The sequence below is a fragment of the Lepisosteus platostomus genome, chromosome 7 (genome assembly GCF_059453375.1).
Source record: "Lepisosteus platostomus isolate fLepPlt1 chromosome 7, fLepPlt1.hap1, whole genome shotgun sequence".
Lineage (NCBI taxonomy): Eukaryota > Metazoa > Chordata > Actinopteri > Semionotiformes > Lepisosteidae > Lepisosteus > Lepisosteus platostomus.
Window position 1 is genome coordinate 40,841,681 of NC_142617.1, and position 22,631 is coordinate 40,864,311.

The following is a 22,631-nucleotide window of genomic DNA, read 5'->3' on the forward strand; positions in this document are numbered from 1 at the left end:
GGGATTCCCATTCTCATTCCATAAAGGTAAACTGCCATAAGCCCTGAGACAGCAGGTAATTCGTTTAGCTGAGGAAAAGAAACTGTTTAGAGCCTTGATGCGGCACACAGGACCTAGAGACAAGAGGAGCGTATTGAATCAGTGGTTTTTAATTGCATATTTTGTTTCTGTGCGCCTATGAGAGGAGGTGAGGAAGGGGGCGGGGGAGTTTGCCGGGAGAGGACCATACGATATGGAATCTAATAAAACTCATTTGTGTGAGGAAGCCTCAGTCTTCAGTGAGAGAGCTTTGTTTCTTCCTTCTGCCTCTGATTTCACGCTTCACACTGATTGCCTGTTGTATAGGAGCTTTAATTATCTGGCCCGGCTTAATTAGCGGCTTGGGGAAGGAAAAAAATAATTAGTGAACCGACCTCTCCCCCCCCCCCACACCTCCAGCTGTCATCTGCGAGGGCAGCATCTCATCTCTGCCGCCAGCTAGCGAAATAAAGCATGGCTCATTTCAGATCACGGCCGTCGCCACGGGGGATCGGCACCCTGATAGAAAGCAGCTGTGTCACAGAGATGGCCCCGAACTCGCACACCCCGAGCAAGAGACACACTTCCCTTCATGCTCGCTCAGGATCCTCGGTGCTCTGGGTTTATACTGTACATGCCTTTTTAAAAATGGAATGTATTCTAGTAAAGCACAATGAAATTATGGTAAAGTGTTGAGAGGATGTTCGCTCTGCCCTTCCAGTCCTTCTAATGAAGAAATAAATAATTAAGCAGCAGAACAAACTGTGATATTATGGATGGGGGGAACCAGAGGAACATTGTCCTAGACTGTTCTCGGCTCTGCTCCTGAGGGAACCCCTGTTTCCAAAGGGTGCCTGTAACTATAAATCTGTTTGCTGGTCTGGACTGGTTTGGATCTGTTTGCGGGATTGCTGCCTTTTCCTGCACATCAGCCTTGGTTTAAAATATATAAAGCACAGAACTGTCTGCAATCCCTCCTCAACTTGCTAATTAAGAATTTGCTCCCTTATTGCTGATTAAAAGGTTATTAGTAGGTGACCGGTTTATGATGAACACATGGGTGGGAAAGACAGTTTGTTAGATACACTAAGCTTCTTTTTACTCTCCTTAAGCCTAGTTGATCACATTTCTGCTGATACTCCTGAATGAGGACAGCTCTGAAGCTCACTAATTAGGTTCATACCTATTCCAATCCCATTCCACTTTTTAATAGCAGAAAGCAAATGTAAAAAATGTAAAAAAGTAGCTTTAAACAGATATTAGCCTGTGATTAAGAACTCAGATGGAGCAAAAACCAGAGCATGCAGGGGTCCTTGAGGTGGAGATCTGGTAACCACCAGTGGAGAAGAACAGTGAAGTAAATCCGAATGGGGTTTTGGCATGGATGTAATAAAACTGCAAAAACAGAATGCAAGCCTACTTGGCTAAATTCTGACCCCGCTTTTCTTCCTTCATGTTTAATTTGTTTCTACATCCATCTTCTAACCTCTTTATTCAGTACAGGGTCGTGGGGGAGCTGGAGCCTAACCCAGCAAGCAACAGGCGCAAGGCAGGGTACACTCTGGACAGGACATCAGGCCATCACAAGCCACACACAGACACAAACACACATTCACACCAGTATTCCTAGAAGCCAATTAACCCTCCAACAAGTCTTTGGATTCTGGGATGAGAACAGAACATACAGGAATTAGTAGATAGTAATTGGAGACAGTTCCCCAGCTCTGTGAGGCAGCAGTGCTAACCACTGTGCCACTGAGACACCCGTGTTCGAGCATGTGTTGTTTAAATTGTATATATACAAACATATGAACATCCATAATGAACATCACTGAGCCACGTGCCTGCTTTCCCCCTGAAGAGGATATTAGCCCTGGGCATATATACTGTACAGTAAATGTATGTAAATATGTACATATAATAAATGTACAATACAAGGTGTAAATACTTGCAATTTGATAGGCCTCCTTGGAGGGGCAATACATGGTATTGACATCCTGTAGTTTAATAAGGTAATGGATTGGAATATATTAATATCTTGCTAGGATGAATGAGAATCCAGTAAACATCGTGGTATAACTGACAAGCCAGCATAGTTTAACCAAATAGTTCAAGTAGGTAGCTGTGTCAGCATGCGTAGGCCGCAAAGAAACAGGTAAAGGTTTATTCCATGCTGAAAAGAGAAGAAAAGAAACAATGTTTCGGCTGTGGAGCCTTCTTTGGGTGGGGCCTTCTCCAAAGTAGGCTCCACGGCCGAAACATTGTGTTTCTTTTCTTCTCTTTTCAGCATGGAATAAACCTTTACCTGTTCTGTTAATTTATCTCAGTGAATAACCTGTTGTATACTCTATGGGTTCTACTACCCATGCCTAAAACTATAAACACTACTTCACTGATCACAAGATTGTTTAAATGCATTTTGCTTTTCATTGCTTGGATCAATATCCTCAATAAAGGTTTTTTTCTGCTTTTTGTTCTGAAAACAATGGACATGCCCGTGTCAAATGACCACATCACCAGGGAAGCATAGCGAGGCACAGACTCACCCTCATTGTGGCGGTTGTTGATCTGGTTGATTTGTTCGGTGAACTCAGTTAGCGACTCCTCGATGGTCTCCGTCCGGGGCACTGACAGAGAGAAACGGCGCTTGAAGTTCCTCACCTTGTTCATCTCAAAGCAGAAGGATGACCCTGTTAAAGAAACCAGGATGGAGAAGGGTTAATAACGATAACTCCTTGCAGCAACCATTCTGCACCATCAGCCCCACCTGGGTGACAAACAGTGGCTTTTCTGCTACAACAACCAATTAAGGGGGAAAACTAGGCCATGAGTACCACAGATATCCTCAAAAACCACCCCCACTCTACAATCAGAATGCTCTGGTTTAAGCCTCAACGCTATCTCTCATGAAATTCTTAGTTTCCTCATCCAAAGCCAGTTAACCTGTGAGGGGGTTAACTGGGAGCACTCAGCTCAGCTGTCCGATGTCGTTGGGCCAACAAGTTACAAGTAAGATAGGACAAATAGCCTTTCCTTTGTCTAAGGCATTTCTCATGTTGTTAAAACAGGGTTCATATGATATAACTTGAGGTGATGAACCATGAAAGGCACTATATGTGTCTAAATAAAGGCTCTTATAAAGGTAGTGTTCAAATTTTCCACGACCTAGTACTGGTGTGTAATTTGCAGAGCTCCCATTTATCACTAAATAACATAGTATTGACTGGAAGAGAGGTTCCAAATTCCAAATTCCAAATGAGAGTTTCTTTCATGTCCTCTTCCCCAAGAATATTTGGAAGTAGAACATGAGTCAATACAGGGGCTCCTAAAGACATTAGTGTGCCCTATAGCCATCTATCACTGGGGAGAACTGAGAAGGGGGTGTGAATTGGTTAAGGACTTAGATGCCCCAACCGCCCAGCTCTTTTCATGAAGCCCTGGCACCGCCTGAACACTGTGGACTTCAGGAAAATCGCTGTCCTTCTCACTCCTGTAACTCCACATTCACAGGTCTCCTCCCAGACCTGAGGTCTGGACACAGTGAGAGGTTACTCTCCTGGATTGTGGTAACCTTGTTGCCATGGTGCTCACAAGAGCTGTCACATTAGATTTGAGACTCCAATAAAAAAGCTTTTCCCATTTGCAAATAGTACAAACAGTGGCTTGCTCTTACTTACAAGCTTTTGTGGTTCAATTAGTGTGGCAAAACATATTCAGGGCAGATATGGGAACTGGAAGATTCTGTAAAGAATGCATCCCTCTGGACACATTACCAAGTGCCCAGGAGGCAAAGCAAAGCTTGTTATATGCCCAGGAGGAGGAATTATGTGCATCCTGCACTATGATTGGTTCAGAAATGCACTCTACAGTCCAAGGGTGTCAGACTCGGCTCTGGGAGAGTTGCAGTGTCTCCTTGTTCCGGTTCCAAATTGAAGTACTTAATTGATCTAATTATTTTCTTAATTAGGCTTATTGTAGGTTTTTACACTTGTTCTGTGTGCTTGGTGTTTTTTGTTGTTCTGTGCTTGCTAGTGGTAACGGTGCTCTTAAGGCAAGTTGCAGGCGTTTTTGGAGCCTGAGGCAGTAAGGGGCAGGGGGGAAGAGTATTAAATTCACAGAGTTGATTTGGTAGTTAAACTAATTAAGCAGCTGAGAGCTTGGCAGGAACAAAAGCCAGATGGCACCGTGGCCCCGTAAGAATGGAGTGTGGCACCTTTACTGTGTCTGGAGCCGTGGTGAAAACAGGGTGTGAAGGACACGTTAAGGAGCCGCTCTGAGCAGCGATGAGAGTGAGGGCCAGTATCTAGGAGTGATCTCTGTCTGGCAGAATGAGTTCGGGTAGCATTAACCTGCTGAAGCATAGAGATAAAGTTAAAATGGTTGGTAAGAAACAGGTCAGGCTGCTTGCAGGCAGCCAGTGCAAAACCCTTCAGAACCTCCCTTCAGTACTTCTCAAGACAATTACAAGTCAGGCTTCTGTTTTTTGCTATACAGTAAGTGACCACCTAGACACTTCAGTATGCAGAATGTGAGACATCAGAAAATACTCAAATGCAGGTGATACTCTTCATTCAGTGCATTTCTGGGAGGGGGGAGGTGTTCAGGGAGGTAGGTTGGGGTGTTGGTGTGGGCAAAACAAAAAGTCCCCCAGTGAGAGAACAGAAGTAAAACCATCCCACTTCATCTGACCCAAGATAAGAAGGATTGGTAGAGAAACTCCCGGTCACAGCAACAGATCTTACCTTCCCAACACAAGTTAGTTATGTGCAGACCAAAGTCTATTATGGGAGCATTCATAATTTTTTCCATTTTAAAATACTTATAATGTATTTTAATGTGAATTAAAATATAATGTGACCCAAATTTCACAGCCGTCTGGTTTTGTGAAAGGTTTTAAGTAAGTAAAGTTTTAAGTAAAACAGATTTAAGGCTGTTGTGGAGGCTTGATTTCAGAGAGCTGACCTATTCAACGGCAACGTTTTTTCCTTATTTTGACAGCACTGCTATCCAGGTGTGGGATATGGATATGAGCAACACCCTGTCTGTTCTGAAATCTGAATGAGGGTGGAGTTCTGGGTCAACTCCTTGCAAGCCAGCATGTTAAAGTCTAAAAAGTAGATCCTCTGTATTGCTGTTTTATTCTTTCCCCACAGTCATATTCACCTAATCCACTGTTTCAGACTAGGGCACTCTGTTGCTGAGCACTGTAGCAGGCTTGTTGCTAGGGACCTCCTCTGCTCCATTTGTTCTACATGTTTCACAGGAACTACAGTAGTCAATTAATTAACAATAATAGAGGAAGAGCCTCGATAGCAGGTGATTTAACCCCTTGTGGCCTGAGGGAATCTGTGTTGCTTTAAAGCAGTCAGCAAAACAAACAAACAGAGGAGTAACAAGCCAGGTGCTTCGGAGAGAGCTGTATTGACTGAAAGAAGTAAAAAGCTTTGCAATGCTCTCGACAGAAACACTTCTGAGCCTTCTCCTGCAAAACCTTCAACACTTCCGTCTGATCTATCCCTCTGAAGATTAATCACTTGTAACACCTGGCTCTCAAATTGCGACACGCCATTGTTTGCACATCTCAGACTTCCCACAGACAATTGACACAGAACATTTCATTCTTTTGAGCATGTGAGGCTGACAAAAGGAAGAGTAAAAAGAAAAAGCGTTAACTAAGTTAATACATAAATCTTTGACTCTTGGCACAACCCTTCTGGAAAAAAATATGTGTTTCTATTGAGTTCAAACCCACTGATGAGGCTTCATCACAGGAGAAGCTCTGCAGAAGCTCTGCAGGGCCATTTTCCCATAGGAATTATATGTTGTTATGCAAAATGATTGCAACACTGTCTTGAATAATAAGAGGTGATGTTCTGATCCAAACAAAAGAGGTCAGAACATCCTATGTGGTGCAAGACATGGAGCTTGCCGTAAGGGCAGGTATGAGACAGGTGGAAGAAGCCATAGCAGGGAATTCTGGGATGGAAGGTTAAGAACACCACAATTACGGTACAAGGAAGGTTGTTCAGTACTGTTTTCTTCTCATTCTCCTCTCACCTCTTTATAGCCCACTTTCTTTGTGTTTCCAGATTTCCATTTGGCTTCAGCAGAAGCCCTAACAAGACTAACCACAGATCTTGACTTCCACAGAGCTGATTACAGAGGAATAAAATGGCTTAGTGGAAGCATTCTCTGACTCTGTTTTTTAATGCAAATATACAGTATACTGTATAAAGTAGTTTCTAAATTTGATAGCTAATTTGTGGCAGTTCCGACTGAAGCACTCAATTTGCTTGGCATTTGCAATTTTCAATAAAGAATTCATTAGAGCAAGTAATTTTCTTATGAGTACTGCTTCATTTTTCTAATTAGCGAAATCACTCAAAAAGTGTCAAAATTCAAGCAGAGTGAAATCTATTTAACTGCATATCCAGCCATTAATTCTAATTATAAATCACATTCCATGCTTTTTAAAAATCTATACAAATCCAAATAACTACTTTTTTATTAAGATATGAAAAAATGTTTTTTTAGAATGTTTCCTTACATTCTAAATGTAAGATTGCAAGACTGTTTGGGTGTAAGATTCTAAGTAAGAGAAAGAAATCTTTAGTGGAGGAACAAATGCTAAATTAATCAACTTTACATTTTTAAAGTGTATTTCTGCACCTTTGCAGGTCAAATCTTAAAAGCATTTTAAACATAACATTTTGAGTGAGAAATGTGTCTCTTCTAAAGTTTTAACTTATAACTGAGATACATTTTTGTGCCCCTTCTATTTAAAATTTGAGTATCTTTAAATAAAGGCTCATAATTCTAGAACTTCTTAATATTTTTCTTTCTTAAGGTTGAATTATTTTTAACCTAATATAATTTTAAATATTTTTTTTATACAACAACAGCAGTGATAATAACGATGTGAGAAAAATAGTGATTTTTTTCCCATTTCATCAGAGGTAGATTCTTTCAGAATTTGTGGAAGTGATGCAGCCCAGAGGTTATGCTCTGGACTACAGGCCTTGTTACAAGATGTCAGCCAGTGCAAATTTGACCTCTACACATGCCTTGTTGAAAGACACCCTGAACAAAGTACTGTACATGACACCCCTTACTGTTTTGGTCTCATCAGATCTCAGAAGCAGAGCAAGTCTAGGCCTGGTCATTACTAGGATGGGAGATCTTGGAGAACCAGGTGCTTTTTATCCAGAATTTCCAATCCAGCACCACAGTATGGTGAGTGGAGTCACTGTGCTGTGGGAGATGCCATCTTTTGTACAAGATGTTAGATAGAAGTAGGCTTCTTCACCAGTTGTATTCTGGCAGAATACCACAGAATTCTGGCTAAATTCCTTTGTGAGCTTGAACAATCTGGTCTCTCTTAAAATTCCCCCTTAATTCAACGCGTGAAGCCGTCTCTCACTGCTCCATCTGAGCAATGTAGTGGGACTGCTGGTGCAGAATGTCTGCCCTGTTTTGACTCTAGAAATTAATCATGTTAAAAACAGTACTTATATGTGGCAGGCTGGTCTTTGAGAGGACTGTTAGGACAGCTGAACTGCCAGTAATGGCCACAAAATAGACACACTGGGTGTTAATTAGTTTATTAAATTATTGGTGGTGTTGATTCAATATTCTCACATGGGGTGCAATTATGAACTGTTTGGGGATGTAAAGTGTCTCATGGGGTGAGTTGGGAGTTTGATGAGTTTTGATAGGTGTTTGCTGAAGAGGTCTTGGTTGGTTGTATGACTGGAAAGTCTCTAAAATAAAGCCTCTTGAACTGCCCAGTATCACAATTGTGGATTTGTATGTGTTAACACCCCTAAAGACACCTATTTAATGATGAGGTCTGTCACAATGTATCCATCCATCCATTTTGTAATTGCGTACTCCTGGTGAGGGTCACAGGTAACAATATATTCTGCATATTATTTTAACTCCATGTCAGTCTGTGCAAATTTCCTCCATATCTGATAGCGATGAATACAGCACCTGTTGTTGACAGGTATATAAAGCCTTGCAGCTTCTAATAGCTGAAATGAATCAACATGCAGATCTGCATGGAGTGTAAGAAAGAGGAATGTATTAATAGCTATGAGGGTGCTATACTCCCGGGTCCTGCAGACTGAATTCTTCTTGATTGTACAGAAGCTACACAGCCTCCGCTCCACTATAAAGAGCTATGAAGTAAGTGTTGTTGAGCATGTATCAAACACAGTGTCAGCTGTGGGTGTTTTGCTCAGTGTGCTAAAACACTTATTCAGAGTCTGCATCTGATCTGATGAGGCTCGGAGGGGGGGAGAGCTGAACAATCAATTGTTGACTTTCTCCCAGTGCAGATATAACATGGCTAATAACCACAGGCATAATTACTAAAGTACAAGCTGGGTACGAATCCAGACTTTCGCAGCTGCTGAATCAGTTTGTTTAGTTCATTATATTGCGTGGCACAATTAGTGGACAACACTTTCTGTGTTAGGTAAAAAATAGTTCTCTTTGCAAAATAGAGTTATTTGCAAAACAGAGTGCAGAAGGTTTTCGAACTGCTGAGTGGAACAATGTGTGACATATACAGTTTGTGGTTCAGTCGTGTACTGTATTTTGATTAGTCTGCCAGCTGAGAAAAAAATTTGTTAATTTAAAAATGCGTTAATTTAAAAATAAAGGGCAGATCTGCACGTATTGCTGAGGTGATTTCAAGCAAATATCCTCCCCTTTTCTTTAAAACAGCTGTTAGAGGGCTTAAGAATTTGAGACATTTTGCACAGCAACGTCTCTCACTCGGAGGTGAGGCAGCAAGCTGTTCCTGAGACACTGTGATGTTTTGTAGGAAAAGGCCTATCCGGCCACATCCTCAGTTTTAATGATTTAACTAAAAAGATCTATGTGCCCTGTATATTTACAGCTGGAAGGTGACTTTAACATGAAAATTGTTTGCACATTTTTGAGGAGGAGAAAATTTGGGGGCAGCTGAGAGATCTGAGTGAGACGAAATGAGCAATACGGTTGTCCACCCCCGGGCCTTCTGTGCAGGGCTGGCTGCCCGGTTCCCTCTTGCCGTCCCGAGAATTAAATATTTGCAAATCATAGGAGCAACTTTCCTTCTGACTGATGCAAACGGCAATCCCTGGAGCTTCGTGAATCTGGGAACCAGTGGAGCAGAAAAAAGCTTTGTGTGCTCGTGGAACAGTTAAGCATTATCACCTGGAAGAGGAATGGTGGATAGTGGGGCGATTTTGGCTTGGAACAGGACTGCCGTGACAGCAGAGACTTGGCCTGAGCCCTGGAGTCAGACGGATTTCTCTCCCAGCTACAGATTCCCCAGCCGTGCGACGGTGCAGTGACTGTGTGTCGCTTTTGACAATTTACGGCTCTATTTTGTGCATGCTGTTTCCCCTTTAGTGTGGAGGGGAAGTGCAATGAATCTGGGAAACAGCATAAATCAGCATTATTATGATAAGCCCGGGCAGGCTCTTATCTGGCTGCCACATTCATCTGGCACTCTAAAAATGTCAGAAAAGGGTCCTTAATGGTCCCTGTGGAGTAGGCCGAGAGTGCCATATCTGTGTCATCTTATGTCTCTTGCAAATCATGCTAATGCTATTTGCCACTATAAGCCCGTTTATCAGACACATTTATGTACAACAGGGGTGTCCAATCTCAGTCTTAGATGGCCAGTGTGTCTGAGAACTGTCATTCCTGCTGGTTATAGTCTTAACTGGACCAACTTTGATGGCTTCTCCCAGCTCTGCAGGTGCTGCTGTTTAAAGAGAAAATGAAGATCTGCACACACAGGTACAATAGTGTATTTCCCATCACTGTGGTGTGTCACCTATGTTCAAGTTTTTTTACAGGTGTGAAGGAAATGTAACATACTAATTTGATTCACTTTCTGTGTTATCGTTGTAAAGGAAACATTTTGGGAAAATTGCAACCTTTCTATTCCATGTAGAGAGCCCCTGTCTGCTACTTCACACTCCATGTCTGAAGGCCGCACTGCACATGGTGGAGTGGCTGTGACTGCAATGCTAAATCCATGTCTGTGAAGACTTGGAGTATGAAAAAAGCTTGTAGTGATTTCCCATGCTGTGAAAATGGAGAGCTAAACACCTTTGAACCTTTGCTTAATCTGCTGTGATGGGAGTGATACAGCACTCTGGTGTAAATCATGTTTTTTTATAGTGTTTGCACAGCAGTTCTATAAATACTAACTATTACAAAACAAACAGACAGCTCTGTGTGTTATCTTACTAATTTTGCATTATCTACAGCAGGGATCAACCACCCCTGGTCTGGGAGAGCCCCAGTCCAACAGGTCTTTTAAAGAACCATTAAATCACCAATTTATAAAGCCATGGAACAATTACATTATGATCAATTCAGCAGGTGATATGTTAAATTTAGTCCTAATGATCTGTAAATCACTTACTGTATACAGTATCTAAGCACTATGCAACCCTTAAGGGGAACTGCAACACTATTTGTATATTTTGGAGTTAGAAAGAATCAGCATTGATGAATGCTTTTCAAACCACAATAAAAGTATAATGTTCAGTAACTTACAAGTAACTTGTAAAACCATCACTTTTGTAGGTATGAGCAGGTATTTCCAGGTATGTGCAGTGCCATATTCTGTAATTTAGAAAGAGGCAACAAAACTTCACTTGACGTGAAGCGGCTCTATTATGGTGTAAACAAGTAGGCCTGTGAATAAATCGTTTTAATTCAATAGAAATATTGCTCTCAACTTGAAGACGATTTTGCCAATAAATGGAACATATTTGTTAACTCTGCATGCAGATCACAAATCACAGCTGGAACATTTATGCAGTGAAATATCTGCTGCCCAACCTGTACGTATTCGTTCGTACATCACATTGCATTAGTTATTACAATGACTAGTGAGCAGGAAGGGCTGCGTCATGTCAGGGTTTGTGGGAATTCTCATTATTGCCCGTGATGAGACCAGAGGTTTGCGACAACATGGTGACTTACAGTACATTCATAATGTTCTCGATTTTGTACTTAATTCTAAATTCGTAATTTTTTTCTATACCGTCAATGAACTTATCCGTTACTGAGATTAAATAATGGGTCTGAGAAATTGAGACTGCAGTTTCCCTTTAAGAAACACAGTTCTCTAAATTGAACAGGTTTCTTGATTAGTTCTTCAGTAGTTTGTAGATGTTGCCACTCCTTAAAAACAGGGAATTTACAAAACCAGCAGGATCAGGGCTGGAGACACCTGGTCTTCTGGGAAAAGACACAGCCACTGGCTGCCATGAGTTGGAAAGAATCTATAGGTTTTGAACCCAGTAAGGTAACTAAAAATGTGAGGTGAAAACTGTCCTGCAGAGGGACACTTTCACTGCCCTCTATTAAACCTGAGATATTAAGTATTTGACCATTTGTTTACTAATGTATGGAAATATTAGAAATGTACTCATGGCCTAACAGCTGGTGCCTGTTTATTTTATTGTGTTAGTATTTTACTTTAAGAAAGCTAGAAGAAGCTGGTACAGTACACATAGATTTCCTACAATTTAAAAAGCGTGAAAGAAAAAGTAGCACCATTTTCAGAACCGTACTTGGCATTTCATGTTCAATTATCTTATCAGTGCTCTAAAGGTACTTGAGTTTAAATCATCCTTACAACACAATAGCCAGGCTCTTATTACAGAGTGAGCATGATGCCCATGGAAACTCCTGGCACAGACACACTGGAATGATCCCTGAGCTAGGGTACCTCCGTTCACCTGATCATGACATTCCCTAGAAATTCCAAAGACTCTGCTCATATCATTTGCTTTTTAATTAGTAATCGTACAATAGATCAGAACGGACACTTTATTATCTCTGTGGTAGTCCCTTTTGGTTGACACAGATGTGTTTTTGTTCCTTTTTTGAACAAAACTGAAGAGTGGCAAGTCTTACATTTAATAATCCCAGAAAGCCACTCAGCACTTTATATACATGTAAAGTATATATGAGCCATATCAAAACAACACAGTGATGTGGCTTAAACAAACATGCTTCAAACTCAATTTGAAACAAAGACGTTATAAAGAGTAAAAGAGACTAAACAGTGAAAAATCAACCAGCAGACACAAGTGGAAGTGCATTAAGAAAGGGAGGAACGTCTTTACACAAAGGGTTGTGGGAGTATGGAACAGGCTATCCAACCTCATAGGAGAAGCCTTTTTGAACTTCTTTCACAAAATTGCTGGGTGAGATCCTTGGATCAATTAGTTACTACCAACTAAGTCTAGATGGGCTGAATGACCTCATCTTATGTATACTGTAACCTTTCTTTTGTAAGAACAAGGCACTATGGTTAAAGGTTTTGCCCATTCCTGGCAATTCTCTGCTCTCAAGGCCGTGCTGAGACGTTCCTGCTGCCACAGTGGCCTCCCACACAGTCTTTGACTGCTCCTCCCACCTGCAACTCAGGCTTTTTTCTGGAGGAACCAGTCGGCTCTACTCTGTCGGACAGTGTCCTGAGCAGCCCCTGTAATCGGGACACAGGAGGTTGTGTGTGTGTGTGGTGAGAGGAATGATCAGTCTGACACTTGTGGAACACTTAAGCAGCTTTAGAGTTTAGAATTTTTCACGAGACTATAGTAGCTCCGTGAAGTTGCCCCCCCCTACAGACAGCACAAACGATGAAACCCACCTCACTCGTTAGTGCTACGTTTGTGCCATTGAAAGTAGCGTTTGTGCTGCTTTTGTTTCCGATATATATCGCCTTGTTTTTTCGGGGTCGTGACGTCGCCCAGCCCCCCTACGATGTGGTAGGGAAACCAAACCGGTCTCATTTGTTAGTGCTGCGTTCGTGCCGGTTTGTGCCGTTGAAAGTAATTTCCCAGCAGCTTCCCAGTTTCCAAGGGCATGTATCGAGCTTCCCGGTGCACGCGTTTTGCTTGTAGCAGCTCGATACATGCTCGACCTGTAGGAGTTAAGCACGAAGAGGTTCTAAAATTTCTCCTGTAAACAAATTACAATTTTTGGAATGCATGAATAACATTAAGATAATATTGACGGATAGATGCGATTGTGCATTTTATAACTATTCAGATCGCCTCTAAATGACCTGCAGTATTTTTAAGTGAACGACGTTTACAGAGCTAAAGTACATCCAAAGGACGTTTTTATCATCAGATCATTCTTGCAATTAAAGATACGATGATTTAGTTAGCACTGTAATGCGACTATAACAATTCACTGTTAATTATTGTGGGAAGTCACGAATTTCCAAATTAGGTGTCTTTTGGCGTCGAAAATAGAATGCTAATTTCGTGGGTTTCATACAAGTTTAAAAGCATCATGAAGGATCAAACAAGATCTTCAGAACTTAATATTTGAATACCTTCGCAGTTTTTATTCTCATGGCGCCTCGCTCGATATTACCCTTGGGGCGATGCATTTACTCCAGCCTCTGAAACCCGTCCGTGCGTGCACGTTCTTCTGGTACGTTATGCTAAAGTCCGCTGAATATTTAAAGACAAGGTAAAAGCTCCGTGAAGTTGCCCCCTACAGACAGCACAAACGATTAAAGCCACCTCATTCATTGGTGCTACGTTTGTGCCGGTTTGTGTCGTTGAAAGTAGCGTCTGTGCTGCTTTCGTTTCCGAGATATAGCGCCTTGTTTTTCCCGTGATCATGTGACCATGCACGATTACTTTGACCTCCAGTGACCCCGTCTGCCGAGTTCAAGCGGTCTGTTACAGTTTAGTTCGTACCCTAAGCATTTTAAAGATAATCAATATCTATAAACATATGAGCCTCCTTAGATGTGAATAATACTAAGACATGACGCATGCCAACAAGATAACCATCTATGACATAAACCTGTGGTTGTAGTGTATGTAAAATCAACGTGATTGTAAGATCTATAGTTTTTATTTTATACGGCACGTTTTCCTTTTTTCTTTCCCTACCATGAAACGGTCTTGCCAAACGCATAACTGTGGGATACCATCGTGACAAGACCTCCGCAGCATGTCATGATAGGGACCCCATGTATAAGGCATGTATATCACGGCAGTGTATATCACGACTGGCGCTTTTCTTCCATGCCACCATGGCACCGCTGTCGCAACAAAGGTCTCATATCAGGATATGATATACCCAGATAGCACGTGTCCCGATATATGGACTTTGTGTCGCGACATGGGGTCAGCATATCCTGTCAGGGAATGTCCTATCGCAACATATGGACTCCATGTCGCGACATGGGGGCGGGGCATTATGTCGGGGTATGTCATATCGCGATACACGGGCTTAATGTCACGACATGGGCATGACCGGTTTTGTCATATCGCGATATAGAGCCTTTCATGTCACGACATGGGGGCGGGACAATTTTGCCGGGGTATGTCATATCGCGATATATGGGCGTCATGTCGCGACATGAGCGTGACCGGTTTTGTCATATCGCGATATAGGGCCTTTCATGTTGCGACATGGGGGGGGAGGGGCGTTTTGTCGGGGTATGTCATATCGCGATATATGGACTTAATGTCGCGAAAAGGCGCCATGACAATGATGCGCCAGTCGCAATGGGTATCGCGATTTGATCGTGAGGCGCGCACTCCTTTCGTGACATACTATCGGAGTCGTGAACGCGCTGTGGATGCCATGGCATTCTTTGTCTGCAATTCAGTTTTGACCTTAGTTCTCTTACATTGATCAGTAATTGGAAACCAATGGATGTGTTACTGTATATCTAGCATGTTCATACGGCACACAGAACTTCCGCTGTGGCGCTTTACCCAATCAGAGCGTCGATTCTCACTCTTTACCCAATCACGGCCCGAGCTGTTCGGGGGTTTAGCCAATCACGGGTCTGAGAGCTGTTCGAGCTAGCAGCGCTATTTGGATCGGCTTGTTTACTGTCAATGAGAATCTATTTTTAAAATGCTTTACTTATTTGCAAAATAACTACATCGTAACATTTTTAACGTCTTTATCGATTCACAATGTCCCGTACTCTTCGAAATAAATACATTTTTAATTTGCAATATAATTGTCTCCGCTGCTTTCTGTAATGAATACATGGTATTTGAACATTTGTAATCGTATATTTAAGGTAGGGGAAACACCTTCCGCTTTGTACTTAAAAATGAATAGAAATGTAAAGTCTTTGATCATTATATTATTATGCTCGTGCTAACAATTTTGTTTTTTATTGTTAAATTATATCGATCTTGAAACGAATACCTAAAAATGTGAATATGGGCTCTCGTGTTGTACCAGCGGTAATTTGGAAACTGGTGTCTCTTCACCAATAAAAGGAGTACACAAGCAATACGTTTTCGAGAACATGGTTAAAAATTAAAAGAAAACACCTAACCCAATGAACTAACATAGTAACTCCTCCCTAAATGTAAGACTGTTTATTCGTGTAAAGGCTACAAAGTCTGGCGTCAACTGATCAAAAGATTACAACTGAAAGATCCGGTAGTCGTGACTGTGCTGTTTTGTACGTCACAGAGTGACGTCACAGCCAGGAAAAGAAGGCGCTGTATTGAAATATATTGAAACATCCACCCCACCCGATCAGACAGACCTGGAAAACAAATTGCCCCCATTGTTTTCATCACAATCAGGAGTTCAAGTACGAAATTTGTTGGTACCTGTAAACATCCTTGTAGATAGTCACGTGATTACCCGGAATAACAAGGCGCTATATCTCGGAAACGAAAGCAGTACAAACGCTACTTACAGCGACACAAACACAGCAGTAACGATTGCGGTGAGTTTCGTCGTTTGTGCTGTTCGACGGGCGGGTGGGCAACTTCATGGAACTGGAAAAGCAAACATGTCTGGGTCATTACATTGCAGAGTGCAGAAGACTCGACTTCACCTGAGGATCTAACACAGACACCCATACCGGTGTCTTCAGAGGGCAGGTGTGTGTGTGCTGTTCTACAACAAGGACTGGCCGGAAACACAAAGATAAAAGGACTGTGAGCTCATCGCTTCATGTTTGCGCATAAGACCCCTGTAAATACAAACACACGGATAATGACAGTTTATTAAAGAATTCAGATATATGTTCTCTTCTGTTATGTGAAAATAAAAAATATGTTTCCAATATTGCCGCTGTCCGCAGGTGTGAGACGGTGGACTTTCCAGTGTTGCTTCTCGGATGTGTTATTTACTACCCGCGACAACCTTGTACGTAGTGCCCCTTAAAACACGCTGGTTCTTTTTCACGTTAAAGAATGTGCTTTGCATAAAAAGTGCAACAGTGGTCTTGTTGTTCGTAAAGTAGCAGATTCAAGCCTTTTTGAACACGTGGCTCGACTGACGGGTCGAATCTTTAGACGTCCCTTGGTGGGCGTGTTTAAGAAGGAGACGGTGAGAAACTGATCACTTCTTCAGATTTTTTAAAAAGCACACCGCTATGAAGTATTAAGACGTGCTCGTTAAAGCCTCTTGGTAAGAACATGCAATTGTTTGCTAGTGTTCGCTTTTTGAGACTACACCCGCAACTCTTCTGATTAGGGTATGTGATATTCGTGACAAATATAATTTTCCTGCTCACACAACGGCACAGAAGACACTGATATTAAATGCAAAATCCACCCCCGTCCCCCACCCGGACAAACAAAGGAACACAATTGCAGGACTGTTACTCTCGGTAACAGACGCGTGAGCTCGGCAGACGGGGTCAATGGAGGGCAAAGTCACCGTGCAAGGTCACGTGATCACCGGGAACCCAAGGCGCTATATCTCGGAAACGAAAGTAGCACAAACCGGCACAAACGTAGCACTAACGAATGAGGTGGGTTTCATCGTTTGTGCTGTCTGTAGGGGGGGCAACTTCACGGAGCTGACAAAATTTAGAGAAGAATATAATACAAGACTTTTCTGGTTTATTCTTTGAAGAGTTGGTGAAGAGTGATTTTAAAAGTAAACCAAGACCTTGCCACTATTTAGCCTCAAAGGTTTGACACTGTGAGATGAAAAAAATCCAAAAAGTATTTAAGATAAATTACTTATCTTTTTCTTTTAATATTTAAGCACAGGGATTTTATAGACACTAGTTAAAATATCTAGTCATTATCAGCACTGTTGTGGCATTGTAGACATCTTGTGCTATAACATCTAGAAGATATTCTTCTTTTTAATCTAATGAGTATTGCTATGAAAGAAACTCATAACTTGATTTGCTGGTTTTCTGATGATGTAAACGCTTAAGCAGAGGTTATCCTCTAATCTTTGATATTGAGACTTTTTCAAGGAAGCTGCAGTTTAATCAGTTCCTGTGACATTGGATATATACTAAACCTTAAATTGCTCATGTAAAGTGTAACAACTTTAACATCATTGTGTTTCTTCAAGATACATGTAAATCTGTCTAAAAAGCACAAGCTTTTTCTGTCAGATTCAGGCATGTCACACATGTGAGACTATTTATGGAAGCAAGAAGCATAGTGATTTTTTCCTACACTTTCTAAGCTTTACACACGGATTATTAACAAAGGCGGCTGTTACTAGCACCGTAGTTCTCAAGTTATAGCCCCTGCTTTGCCCCTGGTCCCGAGATAGCTCAGCTTGAACTGAGAGCCAGTGGATGTTTAAGAGGGCTCATTCTTGGCAATAAAACACAGCTGCAGTTACTTTTGTCTGCCAAATTAGATGTATTCATAAATTAAAAGTCCATAAGTCTAGTGCTTAGACCCACTGACCATTCACAAATCACAAGCTCAGATCTTAGACCCACTGACCATTCACAAATCACCAGCTCAGTATTTTTCATTGAGGAAACATAAGAGCAGCAGCCAGCGAGACCTGGCATTGGAAGTTACACTCAGCAAAGCGGTCAAAGGCTGCTCTTAATCTAGATCTTTGCATGTCTCCTTTTCAATGGGCGTTAATTGTATATGTTCGAAATGTATACATTGAAGACCACCTGATAAGAGAATGATTTTTTTTTGTGTCTGACAGAGGATCAAAATTGATTGACCTCTCGTAATGTTAAAAAGAAGAACTGCTGGGAGTTGACTAAAATCCCATCCAGCCCCATAATGCGTCGGCAACAGGCAGAGAGGTGCAGTGGCAGCAGAAGCATCAGACTGTCTTGACAGGGAGGAAAATTAAAGTGGGTCCCTCTAGGGTCTGGCTGCAGCTGTAGGAGTGCAGTACACCAAGGCAGTCTCCAATTTGCATGTCTTTTGTACACTCAGATCACTGTGCAAATTAATGCTTTTTAAGACAAGTGAGAGTAGAGGAGTCAGGAGGTTTCATTTCTGCCAGCACTGGCGAGCACAATCTTTTTAATATTCTTTTCCTTTTTCTAAAAAAGAAAACCCTCCCTTAAATAGGAGCATGACCCTTTCATTCTAATTTTGCTCAGTTTCGAAGCACTTAATTGCTCTGCAAGGAACATGTTCCAAATCAGGATGCGCTCCATTTATCTTGTTTACTGACTACAGCTCTGGCTTGTCAGGCACACACAGACATATTGTGATGTCAGCCAAGGGCAAAATTTACTCAAGTTTGATTCATGCTGTGCTGTGAAAAGTCTGAAAACCTGGATTTTGAGAGAAAATGTGAATTTGGAGCATAAAAACAGGGGAAGAGACAAGATCCGTGATGCTGGCCCCCTTACAAACAGCACAAATGATGAAACCCCCTTCATCAATAGTGCTGCATTTGTGCCGGTTTGTGCCATTGAAAGTAGCTTCCCAGCTGCTTTCGTTCCCAAGATATAGCGCCTTCTTTTTCTGGTGATCACGTGACCATGCACGGCAACCTTGACCTCCAGAGACCCTGTCTGCCGAGTTCAAGCGCTCTGTTACGGGTGTGAGAGTAACAGTTCTGCAATTTTGTTTCTCTGACCGGTCGTGGATCTTGCATTTAATACAGAGAAATTCAAACAGAGAAGCAAAACAAGAAGGCGCTATATCTCGGGAACGAAAGCAGCACAAACGCTACTTTCAACGGCACAAACCGGCACAGACGCAGCACCAAAGAATGAGGTGGGTTCCATCGTTTGCGCTGTTTGTAGAGGGGAAGAAGAGACACCCAATTTCCTAGTCGGTTTCAGCCATTTTACTTTGCTCATGACACTCATTTCATAAAAACATTTCAGTGCAAAACCGTTTTGTTAGAAACAAAGAGGTTTATTTGATTTTCACTGTTTTCAGATGATCCACTTTAAATTTGTGCTGAATATGTAGTTCCTCAAACATTATGCCCTGTAACCACACTGATGTTATCAATATTTATTACATTAGTTTAAAAAGTAGGACTTGAACTTGGCTGAACGTTTATTACAGTACTCTTTCATTGCAGGCTACCAACCCCACTCCTTCAAACTCTCTTTTTATTGTCGTTTGTTAAGCTAAACTTGAAAATGGGAGGATTTTAGAGACCAGTCAGTCCTTATAAAATTTGCTTGTAGGCTCTGTTCCTGTCTTTCCTCATCTGCTCACTGCCCCCATACAAGTGTCCACCTGACCCCTCAACCATGTAGCTGTTAAATACAATTCTTGTTATTCCTGAAATGCAGCTGGTAGAAGGTCTTTGTGGGGATAAAATTACAAAGACTGTTGCTGAAAGTTAGCTGGAGTTCCTAAATGAGATTCTGGGAGTGGAAACAACCCTTGTCCAAAGCCACAGAGCTTGCTTGGCAGCCCTTCACCTGCCCTTCGTGGAAGTTCACCACAGTGAAATACACTGTATTCTTGCACTTTTACTACACTTCTACAACGTCTTTGCTATGCGTTGTTTTCCAAGGTCTTGCTCTAATAATAAGTCACTATGGATTGCCATGTGTGGTCTTTTGTGTGCTTTGTAGTTTTACTGTGGCGTTCTGTGGTAAATGCTAAAAAGAGCTGTCCCACACTGCCGGCTTGTGTCACCTAAGGGGTACTAGGTGATTCATTCTCATGCCGGCAGTCACCTGTCATCCAGGTAACTCTGAGTCAAGAATAGGTCTTTAGATATAGGTAGACATGCCAGCCTTAAGTACCTACCTGCCTGTGTTAGGAATGGTTGCAAAACAGAGAAATTGCCCTCAGCCAGTTGAGCCTCAAAATCTCATCCGGCCTTTCCTCAAAAGAATCCTGGTGTGTCAGTATCAACAGCATTTTTTTTTGTCAGTCTCCTGTGACTTGATTCAAAAGTGGAATCAGAGAATGTTCCTGCAGCTAAAGATGTACAGAGACACTAAATACTTTCAATTCTAAAAGATGGTTTTTAGGGATGGTTTTGGTAATACTTTAGAGTACACTGTATAATTAAAGGTTTCGTAGATATTTAATAGATTAACTGAGGTTCTGTAGCACCTTCACATAACATCTACACAGCATATACAGTACTAACTCTAACCTCATTGTTACTGATTATGATTTTCAATCATTAGTGCTGAGGGGGAGAAAAGTGTGACCAGAATGTCATTACACATTCGAAAGGTGAGCAACTTGAAATTATGTTGTCAAGTAATATACATATATTTACTTCAGTGAAAGGACTAAATTAGCATTCCTATTCACCTACAAGTCCTTCATACCAACTTGCTACTGAGTTTTGGGAACACTCTGTGGCTGCTGACAGGGGTCCACATTCTACGACTGAGGTCTTTATGGAGACCCTGGAGGCTGTTACACTAAGTACTTAGTCAGGTAAGAGAATCAACAGGTGTTCCATCCCTGTACAGAGGCTGATCAAACAGCTGTTGCCAATTAGGAGAAACAGGGCGAAACCTGCAGTGTTTAACTAACCCTCGAAAAGGAGAGGTTGGTCATTGAGAAAGTGTGTTTCTTCCTCTTTCACCCACGTGAAGGGTGTATGGCATGCGTGAAGAAAACGCGTCTGGGAAGCAGGTTTCCTCTGAAACTGTCAGGAAACATTGTCATGAATGTGTTTGAATCAGAGCACGAACGTTTGTGCTGCACGCTTCACAACCAATTAAAGCCTCATAGTTCTGAGCTGTGGAGTTGTGTTGCATTCAGCAAGGAAGAAGACTAGTGAAAAAGTAGTGTATTATATTTTAATTGAGCTAAGCTTATCTCCTAGGGTTTTTGGAGTTCTGTGCATATGGTTCCACAGTTTCTCCTTTAAAGCTTAGATTGGTGAAACTGTGCTCACACGTTATCCTGATTAGCCAAATGTATAGTGTTGCCTGGAAGTATTTAAGATTTACTGCAGAACTAGCTAAACACTTCCTAGTTTCTGTAAAGATGGAAACAGTATGCACAAGGAATCCATGCTTTCCATTGTAGATTGGGCCAGGTAATGAGCTATAAATGAAGTGCAGCACATTGCTGCGTCCTTGGCTCTAGTCATTGATCATTCAGACCGTCAGTCTGGCATTGTCTCCTTCTCCCTGTTGTGTCCTTTGTTGGGATAAGACCAATGCCCTATCTCACTGGCTTAATCTAACTGAGACTTCAATCATTCCACTGAACCTTGTGCATTTAGGTCAGTACCTCACAGTTTCTTCATTCATGCCCTGGAGGGCTCAGACACCTTTTAAAGGAAGAATGAAAGCAAGCTTTCTATTTTAAAACTAAAAGGAACAAAAGCCTTACCTGAGGTGAGTGCTTGGTTTGACAGTGCTGCAGTCTCTGATAACTGCCATGAATGAGACAGCAGTGAGGTGCCCTTGACACATTAGACTAGAATATGAAGCAGAACATTTTCAACCTTTCTGAATATTAAAAATCAGAAAGAATATGCGGGGGATTACCTCACTGCTGAAAGCTTATCACGGATTCGTGCAGGGTGGAAAATTCTAGGCAGGTGGGAAGTGTGTGGCGCTCTCAGTCTGTCGGATATTAAAATCGGAGTCAATTATGTTGTGTTTGCGCTCAAACCTCATATCAAGGCTGCGTGTCTTCCTGTTGCTGTGACACAGGATTGAAAAGGGAAGATGCTTGAATAAACTGTGAGCAGAGTTGCATAAATAAGGAAGTGTACTGGAACGTTGATGTCCTCTTAAGGACAGAGGATCCTCAGCCAGCTCTTCTGGTTTATCTGTGGTTCAGGTGTCTTCTACAATGTTCTCAATGAGCCAAACGAGCTCCTAAAGGAGAATGCCTGCCTCACATCTGAACCCTTCTTGTGCTTGAGCACCTGGTTCATCATTTCCAGGACTCTGCCAGTTTGAAACTAAGCATGATCCTGGGTGCCACTGAATTACTTAATAGTTGAGAATGAGAGTCTACTAAGTAGAACAGCTGTGTGGTTGCTGTGTAAAACAGAAGAACGGATTAGAAGACAGAGGGCTAGCAGGTTCTCATCTGGATCCGGTCTCTCTGAAACCTAGAACTCCTAGGTCTGCTGAATCCCGCATCCGAGGACGATGCATCACTTGTGCATCACTTTTCAGACGAGAGGGAATTCAAATCGGCTCAATGTCCAATGCGTAGTCCAGTTGATTGCAATAAATCTGCCACTTTATCGTCACATGGATCTAACTGTCCTCCAATTGTGTATCTGTAAGCACCCGGCCCGTGGTGTTTGTGATGTCCCAGGGCAATTGTTACACCATGTCAATGATTGATGTAACAGGAAGTTCTAGCGCAGCCTTTCTTTCTATGTCTAGAAACCAGGCATGTTTGGTTTCCCAGAGGGAAGGAGGGGGTGAAGTGATATAG

The 22,631-nt window shown here is 41.9% G+C and overlaps 1 protein-coding gene across 1 annotated transcript in view; it reads right to left on the bottom strand.

The window, feature by feature from the left end:
* cdk18 (cyclin dependent kinase 18) overlaps positions 1–22,631 on the bottom strand; it is a 63,566-nt gene that overhangs the window by 34,411 nt on the left and 6,524 nt on the right. The window contains exon 2 of the mRNA XM_088640349.1: positions 2,565–2,708. Coding sequence (XP_088496475.1) covers positions 2,565–2,688 — 124 coding nt within the window. The 5' untranslated portion in view covers positions 2,689–2,708. The remainder of the gene's footprint in view (positions 1–2,564; positions 2,709–22,631) is intronic.